The sequence below is a fragment of the Delphinapterus leucas genome, chromosome 1 (assembly GCF_059928025.1).
Source record: "Delphinapterus leucas isolate spDelLeu-1000000601 "Yukka" chromosome 1, BTC_Dleu_Yukka2, whole genome shotgun sequence".
Classification (NCBI taxonomy): Eukaryota; Metazoa; Chordata; class Mammalia; order Artiodactyla; family Monodontidae; genus Delphinapterus; species Delphinapterus leucas.
In genome coordinates, this window is record NC_143129.1 from 47,428,150 (window position 1) to 47,446,284 (window position 18,135).

Sequence of the window (18,135 nt, forward strand, 5' to 3'; positions counted from 1 at the left end):
AATGATGAGGATGATAGTAATTCCTTGCTAGGTTGTAGTTAGGATTAAATGAGTTAAAAAAAAATCACTCATATGTGGATGCACACGTACATACACATGTGAACATTCAAGTGCCTACCTCATAAAAAGACCAGCCTATAAGCCAAGCTTTTTAGACTAGCTTAATAAGCATTAGCCCTATTTTTCATCTCCCCTCATATATTGCTTTATATACCTTTTCCCACATTTTTAAATGCTTTTTATACTTTCTGAAAATTATAAAATGTCTCAATTTTCTGGTTTAAAAATAGCCCATTATTTAATCTTGGTTCATTGGACAACTAAAACTTTTTTTGCTGCTTTTCTGAGGCCTTTTCATTTTCTGTGTGTCCTTTTAAAACATACAGTTATCAGAACTGTACTTATTAGTATAAGAATTTTTGTTGTTAAGCATTTGGCCAGTCTTTTTAGAACAAAAACGTATATTCCAACTTTGAAGTAATATACTTTCGTTACTTGTTCTAACATAATGAATGTATTTAAGTAAGACAGCTGCTGACTCATTTTCAGATTGTTAATTACTGTGACTCTCTGTATTCTGTTTGCTAATCTTTTCCTGTTTTCTTTCATCGTTGTTTCAATTATATTATTTCCTTTAATGTTTCACTATTGAATTTTATTTTTAAAATTAAAAACTATTTATTTTTATTGAAGTATAATTGACTTATATTAGTTTCAGGTGTACAACATAGTGATTCAGTATTTTTATACATTACAAAATGGTCACCATGATAAGTCTAGTTATCATGTGTTACCATATAAAGTTATTACAATACTATTGACTATATTCCTTATGCTGACTTATTTACTTTGTAACTGGAAGTTTGTACCTCTTAATCTCCCACACCTGTTTCACTCACACCCTCTCCCTGCTCTGGCAACCACCAGTCTGTTCTCTGTATTTATGAGTCTGTTTCTGTTTTGTTATGTTTATTCATTTGTTTTGTCTTTTAGATTCCACATGTAAGTGGAATCATACAATATTTGTTTTTCCCTGACACTTAGCCTAATACCGAATACCCTCTAGGTCCATTCATTTTGCAAATGGCAGGATTGAGTTTTATCTTTTTAAAAAATAAATTTATTTATTATTTATTTATTTATTTTTGGCTGTGTTGGGTCTTTGTTGCTGCACATGGGCTTTCTCTAGCTGCGGTGAGCACGCGTTACTTTTCGTTGTGGTGCGCGGGCTTCTCCTCGCGGTGTCTTCTCTTGTTGCAGAGCACGGGCTCTAGGTGCACAGGCTTCAGTAGTTGTGGCACGCAGGCTCAGTAGTTGTGGCGCACGGGCTTAGTTGCTCTGTGGCATGTGGGATCTTCCCGGATCAGGGATCGAACCCATGTCCCCTGCATTGGCAGGCGGATTCTTAACCACTGCGCCACAGGGAAGTCCCTGAATTTTATCATTTTTGAATGGAATATTTATCTAAACATTACTTTGAGTCTGATTCTTATTTTCTGTGGAGTTGGCAACCTACCCTGTGTGCTATCCTGATGCGTATATTCTCCATCCATTTTGGGGGATACTCATAAATGTATTAAATAGGATGCGCCTCTATGAACTTTTACTAAATCCATCTTGTATATAAATACAATTGATCCTTGAACAACATGGGTTTGAACAGTGCGGGTTCACTTACACGTGGATTTCTTTCAGCAGTAAATACTGCAGTACTACACGGTCTGAAGTTGGTTGAATCCATGGATACAGGAGGAATTGTGGATACAGAGGGCTACTATAAGTTATATTAGGATTTTCAACTGTGGGGAGGTTTGGCACCCCAACCCCGTATTATTCAAGGGATAACCATATTCTAAAAGTTTTAGGGAGTCAAAATCAGCAGTATTCTGTTCTTTCTATTAATGTTAACTTTGAATCTTCTATTATACTTACTCATTCAAACTCTCCATTTATGTATCCCCTGTTACAGTTCCCCACAGTCATTTTATGGAACAATAATTTATTAGGCAAATAAATATATAAAGCCTGCTGTATAGCTTTTGACTTGGAGAAAGGAACCATGAAGTATATCAGTCAGAATTTTCCTTCAAGCATAGCTTCAAATGAAAATAAAACAAAAAGAGATCTAGTATAGGAAAGCTGATTGTATTAGATTTATATAAGTTCATTAAGCCTCTGTTATGACTCTGCGTGTATACAGTATCAAACTAGATATACTTTGGAGTTATATTAAAGATATGACACAGTCTCTGCTCTTGCAAACCCTAAAGCATAATTGAGGACCCAAAATATGTACGTAATTGAGGAAACAAAAGTTAGAGAGGATTGTGAGAGCCATGTAGAATAATGGAAACGTGTATCAGGAAGGGTTAAAAAGGGGTACCTAGTGAATCAGATTTGATATGCTAGGATTTTTTTTCAGTTCTTAGGCAAGGAGGTTAGAGAAGAGTTTTTCCTGATAGAGCAAGATGTTTTTCTTTTAGGGTAAGGATTTTCTTTTTATTTTCACTTTTGTATTTTACTCTTAAATCTGGCCCTTATTTAGGTCAGAGATATGCTTGATTATTTTTTATCTGTAATTTAACTTAAATGTCTTCTAGAGGTTCTGGATGAGCTTGGTGAATTTATTATTTCTCTTCTTTAGCCATCTTTGGGCAATAGTTTCAACCAACACGATGAGAGAATGATATAAATGATTTTTAGCAAATCTTAAATTCTGTGCAGAGCAGATATTATTCCTTTCTTGAATACATGTGCAAATATTTCTTTCTCATCTGGTTGAATAAGAAAATAAAGGAATCCTTTGTGGGTTTGAAATTTTTTGTTGATTACTGTTTTTCCCTTTGGTGCAGTCTAGGTCATGACTCACTTTACCTGAGTTTTCTGTGGTAGTTCAAGCTTTTGCTTTATTGAGTTTATTTGAGACTCTTATGTGGTAAATAAAAAAGTTCCGAATTTCCCCGTCGTTGGTGATAATATCCTTTTCAAAAAAGGAAAGAAAGGAGCAAAAGCACTCTCCTACTCTTTCTTTTCTTCATTACTTCTTACTAAAAGGCTCTGAGGAAACTTAAGGAGCAAGTCTGAGAAAAAAAGGAAATGAGCTTTATTTGAACTAAAGGTGCAGTTTTAACTAAAGGAGATGGATTTCTTTTCCTTTTTTTTTTTTTAATTGTTGGTGACTTTGAATGATTTAAGAATTGGTATTAGAGGGGGTTTCTCTGGAAAAGACTTGAAATAGCTTATTTGCTATTTTTAGCTCTAGGAATTTAAAACTTAAGATCAGTGAAATTTAGAAAAAGACAGTAAATGGTCTAAACTTAGGACATAAAGGATTGTGTAGTTTTTAAAGCACGAATACTTTTTTTTGTTTGCAATTACAAGGTACGAATGAAAATACAATTGGCCCCCTGTACCCATGGGTTCCACATTTGTGGATTAAGCCAACTGCAGATCGAAAATATTTGGGGAGAAAAAATTCTAGAAAGTTCTAAGAAACAAAACTTGAATTTGGCACCTGTTGTCAACTATTGACATAGCATTTACATTGCATTAGGTATTATAAGTAGTTTAGAGATGATTTAAAGTATATGGGAGGATGTGTGTAGGTTATATGTAAATACTACACCATTTTAAATAAGGGACTTGAGCATCTGAGGATTTTGGTATTCGTGGGGATCCTGGAACCAATCCCCTGTGTATACTGAGGGACAACTGTAGAATGTATGGCTTTCCTGAATATTTTGTGGATTTTGAGTATAGTTGCTGTAATATTGAAAATATTTCTCTGTTGTGCATTTTGTTTACTGGTATTATTGGTATTTCTCAATTCTTCTTTAGCAAATATTTTAAAATGAGTGTTGTGTCACCCTTAGTGAAACATGGGCAAAGCAAAGATAGAAATCAGGGGCATTCCAAATCAGTAATAGGACTGCAGTTAAGAGTTGTGCTTGAAATGTGATGTAAGAGAGACTTTTTTTAGGAAACTGAGTATTGAGGGTTAATAGGTTGCCAGTGAAAGTCTTGGCAAAGCCAAAAATCTACAGATGAAGCCAAGTTCAGAAACTAGTGTAGTTGGCTATCGTGGTTCAGAGCGGAATTCTTGATATGTTCTTTGTAGAGCTTTCCTTTTGTCCTTGATTGCTTGTTCCCTCCCAAATAATGCTGACTTACTCTCAGGTTATTTAAGGATGAGTAGCTAACCTTACTCCACATGTGGTTGGTGGACCAGCAGCACAGCATCACCTGGTAGCTTCTTGGAAATGCAGAATCTTAGGCTCCACCAAAGACTACTGAATCCGAATCTCCATTTTTACAAAGTCCTCAGATGATGTGCATGCATGTTAAAGTTTGAAAAGTACCTCACTAACAGATTGGTAAGAATTGAGATAGATCTCATTGAGAAAAGGGAATAATAATACCGAGTGAAAGAGACTCTGGGCAGGATAAACAACAGATTTAAAAAACCCCAAAAATGAAAACAAAGGTAAGGTTAACTTAACCATTTAGACAATGTTGAACAGGAATAGTAAATAGGTTTTACTGCTGTGCTAACTCTAGCCACTGGTGGTGGCTGTATTGCAAGACAGAGTGTGGGACTAATAGAGTCTGCCATTGGCTTGAGCAGTTGAGTGACATATACTTGCCATCTTTGGTTTTGAAGGTTGTTGGATTATCATATATTCTTACCTTTCCCTTCTCCTCACCCTCTGTATTTAAGTTTTGAACTCCTTGCTTCTCTAGGCATCTTCTGATATAGTAGCTAATACAAATAAGTGAAATTTTTACTTTTTTCTTTAAGGAAATCAGCCATGTTGCCTAGAAATATTTCCACCCTACCCTGCCCCAATAGCATTGGCTGAAGTTTTCCTAAACAATGTTATATTATTTTATAAATAAGATTTAATCCCCTCTTATCTATTACCTAGTTTTGTCATCTTAGACAAATTGCTTAACCTTGCTGCTTTTCAGTTTTCTCATCTGAAAAAAAAATGTTGGACTTGATCTCGGTCTCTTTCTTTTCTTAAAATTCTGTGGATTTATGTTTCCTTTTGCCATCTAAAAAAGGAATAGATCTATAGGGATTCTACCCAATTTAAGCACTGCATATCAGAAATACAGGATTTTTTATTGATGGTTTTATTTCATGATCTTTCTTTGTTCATTTCTCTGATCTTAAACTTTTATAGATGGTTAAAGTAGAAAGAGAACTTGAATGATCACTTTGCCTTTGGTCTTTCCCCATTACAATTTCACCATTCCTGTCTTTGCAAAAGTAACCTTACTAAGTCACTGTTTTCATTGAGTTGCTTCTCATACAAAAACTTGTTTTCTAGAGTCTGGAAAACATAGTCCAGACTTTTTTCCCTGGCATTCAAGGCCTGTTAAAGTCAATAAAACTTACCAACCTTAAAAGTGCAATTTTATTTTCCTTTGTTCTACAATTTGAACATTTTTTTCGCCACCAAGAGAGTTCTTTTTTCCCCAATCCTATGTATAATATCCCTTCCTAACCTAATTCCTACATAACATTTAAAATCCCCTTTGATTCCACTTCTTTCTGAGACCACAGGTTATCATACATGTGATAAACTAGTGACTTATCTCTATTGACTTATGTTTTTAAAAAACGTCTTATTGTTACTTAACTTTTCATGTATTTGGCTTATCTCCTCAGGTGAGTTGTAAACTTCTTGAAGCTAGGGACCATGTCTTTTTTTTTTTTTTAATATTTATTTATTTGGCTGTGCCATGTCTTAGTTGCAGCATATGGGATCTTTAGTTGCGGCGTACGGGATCTTTAGTTGCGACATGCGGGCTCTTAGTTGTGGCCTGTGGGCTCTTAGTTGCAGCATGCGGGATCTAGTTCCCTGCCCAGGGATTGAACCCAAGCCCCCTGCATTGGGAGCGCAGAGTCTTAACTGCTGGACCACCAGGGAAGTCCTGGGATGGTGTCTTTTGATGATTTATATCCCTTTCAGTTATCATGCACATAGTGGGCACACAGTAATTTATTGAAAGGCACAGTAGAGATTTTGTGGTTTGCTGTCTTTGCTGTTTAGATTGCTAAAGTGAACTGATAAATTTCTTTGGAAACTGAAAGATCCAGTGACATTACTGAATAAGAGGGATAAGTAGGAGATAGGGATGTTGGACGTGTTTGGCCATATTTTCAAAGATGAATGTAATGGATAAGTTATCACTTAAAGTATTCTTTTTCCTCCTATAACTTTTCCTAACCATTCCTTTCACCAAAATCACAAGCATTTCTTGTTCTTACTTGGTAATAGAGTAGGGGGAGATGAATTCTTAATTATCAGAATGTGTTGTGTAGCAGAAGGACTGCAAGCAATAGAGTAAGGAGTTGGGGTCTAGCCTAGGATCTTTCACTGCTCTTTCTGACGGTAAACACCCAACCATTCTGAACTTCCTTTTATTTATCTGTAAAATGGGGATTATAATAATAACTTCTTGTAAGTACTACACTCAGGCCAGGGTGAGGTATGAAGATAAAATAATATATTAAGAGAGAAGAGACTATTTCTGTTATATGTCTACTAAAATACTCTGCTAAATGTTTTTCTGTCCTTAAAAATTCCCCTTGGATTTTAGGGAGGCAGAGATGTATCTGTGTTTTATGTCATCTAGCTCAGCACCTAGTGAGATTAAAAAGGAAAGTGAGATTAAAAAGGAATTTTTTGGAAACATATCCTAGAAGTAGAAATTAAATAGATTTAAAAAGATTATTATTGGGCTTCCCTCGTGGCATAGTGGTTAAGAATCCACCTGCCAATGCAGATGACACGGGTTCAAGTCCTTGTCCAGGAAGATTCCACATGCTGCAGAGCAACTAAGCCCGTGCACCACAACTACTGAGCCTGAGCTCTAGAGCTCGCAAGCCACAACTACTGAGCCCACATGCCACAACTACTGAAGCCCGCACGCCTGGAGCCTGTGCTCCGCAACAAGAGAAGCCACAGCAATGAGAAGCTTGCACACCGCAATGAAGAGTAGCCCCTGCTCGCCGCAACTAGAGAAAGCCCGCACGCAGCAACAAAGACCCAACACAGCCAAAAATAAATAAATAAAATAAAATAAATTAAAAAAAACATGAAAAAAGAGTAATGTACTTAAAAAAAAAAGATTATTATCATCCTGTCCAGTTGCCACTGTCACCAGCGTTCTCAAGTTGTCTCTTTAAAAAATAAAAAGTTTTCTTTTTTAAAAAAAATTAAATACCACCTCTTTAGGCATATTGAAGTTAGTATTTGCTTACTAAACCTAAAAACAAAAAAATTTTTGAAAGCAATTAGGATTGCTGCTTTTAGGAAATTTCACAAAGTGACAGTTTTCCCCGTTTGTAAAAGACACCTAATTTGTCTATGCAACCTCCCTCACTTGTTACCCTGCTCTCTTCCTCCTTTCTCTCTTTTCTGCTCTTTCTCTTTGCTTCCAACCAACATGCTAGGCACTGTGAATATAAAGACGAATAAGGCATATTTCCTGTTCTCAAGGAGCTTCTTGTCTAGTGATGCTGAGCTGCACTACGACTTGAAATATCAAAAATGTAACTCAGTAACTCTGGTAATCGTGACATTTGGTTAACCAGGATATTTATTGTCTACTCATGGGGATGATAAATGTTTCCTATATATTCTAACGGATTTTTTTTACAACAAAAAGGTCTGCTTTGAGGGTATAATAAGGCTTTGTGTGTCCTATCATCCTTTGCAGCATCACCATTTTAATATAAGGATGAATAAAGCATTGCTTTCTGGTTGTAAATGCCAAATGGAGATGTCTTTAAGTTTATCTAGTCTAATGTTTTACTGATAGGGAAAAACTAAGACCAATGGGTGGAAAGTTAGGATTATTCTTTATTGTATGTGGTACTGAAATATCCCTTCCTTATTCACTGATCTTTTTTGGACTTTTTTTTGTGGCGAACAGACTAAGTTTTCCACATCACAGATGTTCAAATATTAAAAAATATTTTCTTTTTTCTGTAAATCATCTCTTTTCTAGGCTTACACAATCTCAGTTCTAATAATTATTGGTTATATGACAGAGTTTCTTAATTTTTCACCATTATTGGCAATTCTGATTGAACTTGAATTTGCCAATCCCTCTTAACATACCTAGTATATATTTATAAAGTAACATTAAAGGACTATAGTTTTATGATGAGAGAAAATGACTTATGTTCCTTCCCTGTATTGTTACATTTGTTTTAGTCCCCTCCTTCTAAATTACTCTTGAGCCTTCTGGGCTGTGATTGATTGTTGGCTCAGTTAGCCATTTGTTACAAAGTTTCATTACAGCTGTACAGTTCTGAATTGCATTGTTGCTCTAGAAACTATATCAGCTCATTAATTTTTCTTTTGAAAATTTTGTTTTCAATGTTACGACTTATTTACTTGCGACTGTTTTCTTGATTTTTATTTTCTTCATTTTTGATTTGATTATTTTTTTATTTTACATTCCAGACAAATAGAAACTTCCTCCTTTCATCTTTCCATTCTCTGATTTATGATAAATTTAGTTCCTTTGGCCTGACATTTGCTTCAGCAGGCAGTCTTCCTTCAAGCACCTCCCTGATTGATGTATAATCTTTGATATCTTCCATTAGCCTCCAGGATCACTAAGTTCAAGGCCCCCTTGGAACCTAAGGAGCCCTGCCGAGGAGCTGAAGGCCTTCAGAGTCCTTGGGGTGATTGACAAGGTAATTCTTCAGTGTCTCTTCAAGAGTTCAGTCATAAATCGATGCATGCTGACATTATGTCTTCGAAGCTTTGGATCTTAAGGATATGAAACAAAAGGAGAAAATGACTCAAATGCATCTGCACTTTAAAATAACAAAAGAGAAGAGAAAAAGCTTTTATCTAAGCAATTCATGTAAGGTCATGCAAAATATACTTGTGTTAAAGGAGAAGGTACTTATTTGTTGGCATTCAGCCTAGTAAGGGGTTTGGTTTTATAAACCTGTTATAGTTATAAAAACTAGTGAGTCAGTAGTTGTTCAACATTAACTGGTATAGTCAATCTAATGGTCAAAAAAAATGACATTCTCCTAATAAGTACCATTTCTTGAGTACCTGCTGTGTATCAAACCATGTATTAGGCATTTATATAATATAAACAATGCATTAATCCTATCCAACCTGTTATTCCCATGTTGGTGTAAAAGCAATGCTTAGAACAGTTTAAGTAACTTGCCCAGAAATCACATAGCTATTTAGGGTGGTACTGAAATTCAAACGTAAATCGTTGTGACACCAAAAGCTGTGCTTTTTCCAATACACTGAACCCCCTTTTGCACACACACATTTTTATATTTGGAATAAAAGTACTGCGATAACAGAGGTCTCTGCCATTGAGTTTCCCCAAATTTGGTGACATCTCAGATATGCCAGACATTAACAGTACTGAGCCTGTCAGAGAGTTTACAAATGTAATTAAAAAATCATATACAGTAAACCGTGTTTTACATATATTTGGTCAACCACCACTTTACCTTTCAAAGTGAAAGAAAATATCTTAATATTAGTTATAAATTAATCTTTTTTATGTTAACCATGTTTTATGAAGCACCTTAGTGTTTATTTATAACTTCATGTTCATTGAGTACTTCTTGTGTTCTAAAGTATGAATGTGAGTCCCTACTAAAATTGAACAATATGCAGTATATTTCAGGTAGTTTGAACAGTAACTAATAAGAGTTTGAGGTATTTCAAAATAAACAGTAGGTTGGATATTACATGAAGCTGTCAGGTCTCATTAAATTCTTATAAGCATCATTTTTCTCAAATACATTTATTTGACTGAATTTTGAAGTTAAAGAATTCTAAGCAGTAGGACTTTTGAGCCTGAAATATTTCCTTAACCATGTTTTTCCTAGCCTTTCCAGTTTACAGAACATTCTATTTGAGAATACAGAGAAGTAGAATAGCAATTAAATAGTTCTTGGATTAATGAAAGGTTCTTGGATTTCTGTGCAGGAAAATATACTTTTTTGATGTACAGTGTCTCCTCCTTCTCTTAGATCTGTTTATTTTGACAAAGTATGACCTTTCATTGCTCTGCTCTAATCATGAGTAGTCACCTTTAAGTCCTGATAATAGCTATGAGTCTCACATGTATCCAAATAAGGATGTTGACAGTAGAAGAATTCCTAAATTCTAGGCTGAGGCATAATTTATTACTGTCTTTGTTCTATTAACCTGGGGAGTATGTTGGTATTTAGAAGGGGACATTTTAACTTTTCTAAGTAGAAACAAGGAAATATGAGCTTGGGAATTAATAAGCTTTACAAATAATCTTTAAAAATTTGTATACCAGTCTCTCCTTTGTAAAAACATGAATAGGTAGATTTTTTAAAAGTTTGAATTTTTTTTTAATTGGAGTATAATTGCTTTACAATGTTGTGTTTTGAATTGTTTTTTAAGATAAATTCCTCCCCACTGTAATGAGGGATACCTAAAATTTGGGTTTTAGAAACTTGAAGTTTGGAAGAGAAGTGTTGTATCAATTCAAACAGGTAGAAAATACACTGGATACATTAATCTCATCTGTACCGCTCTGATTCTGTTTCATTAATATGTTCTTCATGAGTTATTTTGAGTGTTATTATCTAATAACTCAGGAAAATAAAATTTCCCTAGGAATAGAATTTTATAGACTTTTATATATAAAGTAAATAAAGCAGATTTGTTCATTAATATCTAGCCTGTAAGCTCCATGAAAATAAGATCGTGTCTTGTTCACCTGTATAATCTCATAGCACCTAGAATCATGCCTGGCATATAATGGATGATTAATAAAAATTTGTTGAATGAATGAAATTGAGACTTAGATAACTTTAAATATATCATATATAGAGTGACACCTACTGGTGTAATGTGAGACTGCTACCTAGTATCATGGTTCAAGACGCTCAGATGTCTTTACCCAGAGGCACAGTAATTGCAATGCTGTATCTTGGTCTAGAATTCAAAGGGGTGTAAGTGACTTTCTGTTCTTTAATTGGGATTAGAAAATCTTTCATTAGTATATATATGGGACAAGGAACTTAAGCTCTTGGAATATCAATAAGCTGGTGTGCATTCAGAAGCAAGAATGATAAGGCTAGTGAAGGCCCTCAAAATTGTATCATACAAAGAAGAGCTGAAAAATGAGGTTAACCTAATAAAAACGTGTGGTCTTCATATTTTTGAGGGCTATACAGGATAGAGTGAATATATAATGTTCTGTTCAGATCTTGAGGGTAAAACGGGTTATTAAGTATGCCAGAGCAATAGATGCAAACCTAGGACATCTTAGGAAAAATAGGGCATCTGTCTTTCCTGGGAGAAAGACAGTGAGGGATAAGCCTTTTTTGTTCATATACCCCAAAGGATACAACTAGAAGTAAGTGAGTACAGATTTTTAAGTTTTGGGCTAATGATTAGAGATACCTTTCAAGAATTAGGATTGGCCAAAGGTGGATTGGATTCCTTCATATCTTATTTGTTTCTTGTCATTAGAAGTACTCAAGTAAAGGCTGAAGGATCATTGATGAGGATGTTGTACAAGGAATCAAGCATTGGATGGATTTTTATGTTAGATAACTTTTAAAGGTTTCTTTTAGCCCTCAGACTCATTTACACATAGTCTTCATGTAGTAATAGCTAGGGAAAGTAGAAATTAGTGAAATATAGTACTCAGATAAGAAGGATGGGATTGCTATTGTTTTCATATAAGTTTGTGCATGTGTGGATGCAAACTTTTGTGTTTCTGTGTGTGAGGTATGAATATATAGAGTATGTATATGTTTGTGTGTAGAAGGATTGTTTATATATAGGTAGTTTGCAGTTGAATTAGAAGTCTGGATTGGTAGTTTGATTGCTAATAGATGCCCAAGTGCTGGGAGAGTTTCTGAGAAAGTTCACTATTATATAGCTTATCTATAAAAAGGATAAAGGAATCCATAATCTAGTAATGTACTAATGTCAGTTTCCTGGTTTTGATATTGTGCTATAGGTATATAAGATGTCACCATCAGGAGAAGCTGGGTGAACGGTACATGGGACTCTGTTATTTTTGCAACTTCTTGTGAGTTTTAAACAGAGTTAAAAAAAAAAAAAAGGCTAGGAGGAACACTGACTTGAACATCAGAGTAAAAATACCAAGATGTGATCCCTTCATGTCCAGTTAACTCTTCTGGTTTGTGTGCAGCTGGAGAGTCATCCTGCACGTGGTGTGTGTATGGTGGTGTTTACAAGGTTAACCAGTGAGGATGGTATGGTTGGATTGCCCAAATACATTGCCACTCCTTGAAAAACAGCTTCAGTGGGATGCTTTATAAGTCACTGTTATAAGAGATGCCACATAGTGTAAACCTAAAACTATTACTTCAAGTGCCTTGGCATTTTGTAATTGAGATAGCTTCCCAACTTTATCTGATGCTTGCTAGGTAGAATTCTTGGGTTGGCTTGCTATTGGGAAAAGATTTACTAACTTAGATGAAATGCACCAATTTGTAGAAAAGTGTAGACTATAACCTAATATGAAATGGATAATTTGAATAGCCCTATAACTATTAAGGGAATTGAATTTACAATAAAAAAAATTCCTAAAATGAAATCTTGGGGCTCAACTGGTTTCACTGGAGAATTCTACCAAAATTTTAAAGAATTGACACTGATTCTTTATATTCTTTTCCAGATAATGGAAGAAGGTGGATCAGTTCCCAGTTCATTTTATGAGGCTAATATTGTCCTAATACCAAAATCAAAGACAGTACAAAAAAGAAAATTATAGGCCAATATTCACAGATACAGAAATCCTCAACAAAATATTAGCAAATAGAAATCAGCAGTATGTAAAAGGAATTATGTCCCATGACCAAGTGGGGTTGATTTCAGGGATGCCAGGTTGGTTCAGTGTTTGAAAATCAATCAGTGTAATCCATCCACCTTAACAAGAGGAAAAATTGTATGAGTGTACCAATTGATGCAGAAAAAGCATTTGAAAAATTCAACACCGATTCATGATTTAAAAAATAATCTCTCTAAAAACTAGGAATAGAGTGGAACTTCCTCAACTTGGTTAAGAATATCTATAAAAATTTCACAGCTAATACCATAGTTAATGATGAATGACTGAATGCTTTACCCTAAGGTTGGGAACAAGGCATATTCTTAGCACATCTATTAAACATAGTACTGGAAGTTCTAGACAGTACTACTAGGTAAGATCAAGAAATAAAAGGCATATGAATTGGAAAGAAAGCAAACAGTTGACCCTATTTGAAGGAGACATGATGTTCTACACATATAAAAACATGGAATCTATCAAAAAACTAGAACTAATAAGTGAATTCATCAAGGTTGCAAGATATAAAATCAGCTTACAAAAATGTTATATTTCTGTATAGTAACAGTGAACACATAGAAACTGGAAGTAAAAATACAATATCATTTACAATCACTCCAAAAATACTGAACTACTTAGGTGTTAATATAACAAAATATGTACAAGACTTTTATGCTGTAAAGTACAAAACTGATGAAAAAAATCAAAGGTCTAAATAATTGGAGAAATGTGCATTGTTTTTGGCTTGGAAGACTCAACATAGAAATGATGGAAATGATGTAAATTCTCCCCAAATCAATACACAATTTTAACACAGTTTCTGTCAAATTCTAGTTTTTTTTGTAGACATAGGCCAACTTACTTTAAAATTTACATGGGAAAGTATAGGAACTATAATAGCTAAACCAGCTTTGAAAAAATAATAAGTGGGTACAATTTACTTGATTTCAAGACCATATAGCTATATAGTAATCAAGACAGTGTAGTATTGGTATAGGGAGAGACACATAAATCAATGGAGTAGAATAGAGAATGCAGTAATAGCCCCACAAATGCAGCCAGCTGACTTTTAACAAAGGTACAAAAGCAGACCTTGTAGGAAGAATCATCTTTTTAATAAATAGTGCTGGAACAGTAGGATGTCTATTGGCAAAAAAATGAACCTTAACTTATACCTCATACGTTATACAAAAATTAGCTCCAAATGGATCATACGTGTAAATGTGAAATGTGAAACTATGTAACTTCTCAAAGTAAACAGAGGAAAAAATCTTCAGTAGCTAAGCCTTGGTTTATAGAGGTTTTAGACGTGACACTGAAAGCATGATTCATAAAAGGAAAAATTGATAAGTTGACTTTATCAAGATTAAAAACTTTTGGTCTGTGAAAAACCCATTAAGAGAATGAAAAGACAAGCTACAGACTAGGAGAACTTATTTGCAAACCACATATATGACAAAGGACTCATCTAGAATCTATAAAGAATTCTTGAAAGCCAGCGTTAAAAAACCCAAACAATCCAACCAGAAAATTAACAAAAGATACAAAAAGCCATTTCACCAGATTAAACGATGGCAAATTAGCATATGAAAAGATGTTCAACATCACCTGTGATTAGCAAAATGCAAAACAAGATCACGATGAGGCATCACTATACACCTATTAGAAAACTTTATTTGTATTAGCCCCAAACTGGAAACAACCAAAATGTCTCACAATAAGTGAACAGTTAAACTGTGGTGCATCAATAACATGTAATATTACTCAGCAATAAAAAGGAATGAACTACTGATACATCAACTGGGATGGATCTCAAGGGCATTATGCTGAACAAAAAAGTCAATCTTGAGTCAGCTCTACCCACCACCAGTCCCTCCCATCAGGGAACTTGCACAAGCCTCTTAGATAGCCTCATCCACCAGAGAGCAGACAGCAGAAGCAAGAAGAGCTACAATCCTGCAGCCTGTGGAACAAAAACCACATTCACAGAAAGAGAGACAAGATGAAAACACAGAGGGCTATGTACCAGCTGAAGGAACAAGATAAAACCCCAGGAAAACAACTAAGTGAAGTGGAGACAGGCAAACTTCCAGAAAAAGAATTCAGAATAATGATAGTGAAGACGATCCAGGACCTCGGAAAAAGAATGGAGGCAAAGATCGAGAAGATGCAAGAAATGTTTAACATAGACCTAGAAGAATTAAAGAGCAAACAAACAGAGATGAACAATAAAATAACTGAAATGAAAACTACACTGGAAGGAATCAATAGCCGAATAACTGAGGCAGAAGAACGGATAAGTGACCTGGAAGGCAGAATGGTGGAATTCACTGCTGAGGAACAGAATAAAGAAAAAAGAATGAAAAGAAATGAAGACAGCCTAAGAGACCTCTGGGACAACATTAAATGCAACAACATTCGCATTATAGGGGTCCCAGAAGGAGTACAGAGAGAGAAAGGACCCGAGAAAATACTTGAAGATATTATAGTCGAAAACTTCCCTAACATGGGAAAGGAAATAGCCACCCAAGTCCAGGAAGTGCAGCGAGTCCCATACAGGATAAACCCAAGGAGCAACATGCCAAGACACATAGTAATCAAACTGGCAAAAATTAAAGACAAAGAAAAATTATTGAAAGCAACAAGGGAAAAGCGACAAATAACATACAAGGGAGCTCCCATAAGGTTAACAATTGATTTCTCAGCAGAAACTCTACAAGCCAGAATGGAGTGGCATGATATACTTAAAGTGATGAAAGGGAAGAACCTACAACCAGGATTACTCTACCCAGCAAGGATCTCATTCAGATCGATGGAGAAATCAAAAGCTTTACAGACAAGGCAAAGCTCAGAGAATTCAGCACCACCAAACCAGCTCTACAACAAATGCTAAAGGAGCTTCTCTAAGTGAGAAACACAAGAGAAGAAAAGGACCTACAAAAACAAACCGAAAACAATAAAGAAAATGGTCATAGGAACATACATATCGGTAATTTCCTTAAACGTGAATGGATTAAATGCTCCAACCAAAAGATACAGGCTTGCTGAATGGATACAAAAACAAGACCCATATATATGCTGTCTACAAGCGACCCACTTCAGACCTAAGGACACATACAGACTGAAAGTGAGGGGATAGAAAAAGGTATTCCATGCAAATGGAAATCAAAAGAAAGCTGGAGTAGCAGTTCTCATATCAGACAAAACAGACTTTAAAATAAAGACTATTACAAGAGACAAAGAAGGACACTACATAATGATCAAGGGATCAATCTAAGAAGAAGATATAACAATTATAAATATGTATGCACCAGCATAGGAGCACCTCAATACATAAGGCAACTGCTAACAGTTCTAAAAGAGTAAATCGACAGTAACACAGTAATAGTGGGGGACATTAACACCTCACTTACACCAATGGACAGATCATCCAAGATGAAAATAAATAAGGAAACAGAAACTTTAAATGACACAATAGACTAGATAGATTTAATTGATATTTATAGGACATTCCATCCAGAAACAAAAGATTACACTTTCTTCTCAAGTGCGCACAGAACATTCTCCAGGATAGATCACGTCTTGGGTCACAAATCAAGCCACAGTAAATTTAAGAAAATTGAAATCATATCAAACATCTTTTCTGACCACCATGCTATGAGACTAGAAGTGAATTACAGGGGAAAAAAACGTAAGAAACACAAACACATGGAGGCTAAACAATACGTTACTAAATAACCAAGAGATCACTGAAGAAATCAAAGAGGAAATCAAAAAATACCTAGAGACAAATGACAATGAAAACACGACGATACAAAACCTATGGGATACAGCAAAAGCAGTTCTAAGAGGGAACTTTTTAGCTATAAAAGCCTACCTCAAGAAACAAGAACAATCTCAAGTAAACAATCTAACCTTACACCTAAAGGAAGTAGAGAAAGAAGAACAAACAAAACCCAAAGTTAGCAGAAGGAAAGAAATCAAAGATCAGAGCAGAAATAAATGAAATAGAAACAAAACAGTAGTAAAGATCAATAAAACTAAAAGCTGGTTCTTTGAGAAGATAAACAATATTGATAAACCATTAGCCAAACTCATCAAGAAAAAGAGGGAGAGGACTCAAATCAATAAAATTAGAAACGAAAAAGGAGAAGTTCCAACAGACACTGCAGAAATACAAAGCATCCTAAGAGACTACTACCAGCAACTCTATGCTAATAAAATGGACAACCTGGAAGAAATGGACAAATGCTTAGAAAGGTATAACCTTCCAAGACTGAACCAGGAAGAAATACAAAATATGAACAGACCAATCACAAGTAATGAAATTGAAACTGTGATTAAAAATTTTCCAACAAACAAAAGTCCAGGACCAGATGCCTTTGCAGGTGAAATCTATCAAACATTTAGAGAAGAGCTAGCACCCATCCTTCTCAAACTCTTCCAAAACATTGTGGAGGAAGGAACACTCCCAAACTCACTCTTTGAGGCCACCATCACCCTGATACCAAAACCAGACAAAGATACTACAAAGAAGAAAATTACAGACCAATATCACGGATGAACTTAGATGCAAAAATCCTCAACAAAATACTAGCAAACAGAATCCAACAACACATTAAAAGGATCATACACCATGATCAAGTGGGATTTATCCCAGGGATGCAAGGATTCTTCAATATATGTAAATCAGTCTATGTGGTAAACCATATTAACAAATTGAAGAAGAAAAACCATATGATCATCTCAATAGATGCAGAAAAAGCTTTTGACAAAATTCAACACCCATTTATGATAAAAACTCTACAGAAAGTGGGCATAGAGGGAACCTACCTCAACATAATAAAGGCCATATATGACAAACCCACAGTAAACATCATTCTCAATGGTGAAAAAGTGAAAGCATTTCCTCTAAGATCAGGAACGAGACAAGGATGTCCACTTTCACCACTGTTATTCAGCACAGTTTTGGAAGTCCTAGCCATGGCAATCAGAGAAGAAACAGAAATAAAAGGAATACAAATTGAAGAAGAAAAAGTAAAACTGTCACTGTTTGCAGATGACATGATACTATACATAGAGAATCCTAAAGATGCCACCAGAAAACTACTAGAGCTAATCAATGAATTTGGTAAAGTTGCAGGATACAAAATTAATGCACAGAAATCTCTTGCATTCCTATACACTAATGATGAAAAATGTGAAAGAGAAATTAAGGAAACACTCCCATTTACCATTGCAACAAAAAGAATAAAATACCTTGGAATAAACCTACCTAGGGAGAAA

The 18,135-nt window shown here is 35.1% G+C and overlaps 1 protein-coding gene across 6 annotated transcripts in view; it reads left to right on the forward strand.

Moving 5' to 3' along the window:
* RPS6KC1 (ribosomal protein S6 kinase C1) overlaps window positions 1–18,135 on the forward strand; it is a 244,848-nt gene that overhangs the window by 124,302 nt on the left and 102,411 nt on the right. For all 6 annotated transcript variants that reach the window (XR_016392839.1, XM_089909628.1, XM_089909646.1 and 3 more), the window contains one exon: window positions 8,627–8,719. Coding sequence is in view for 5 of the 6 variants with exons in the window: in XM_089909628.1 (XP_089765754.1) it covers window positions 8,627–8,719 (93 nt within the window). In the remaining variant the exon portion in view is untranslated. The remainder of the gene's footprint in view (window positions 1–8,626; window positions 8,720–18,135) is intronic.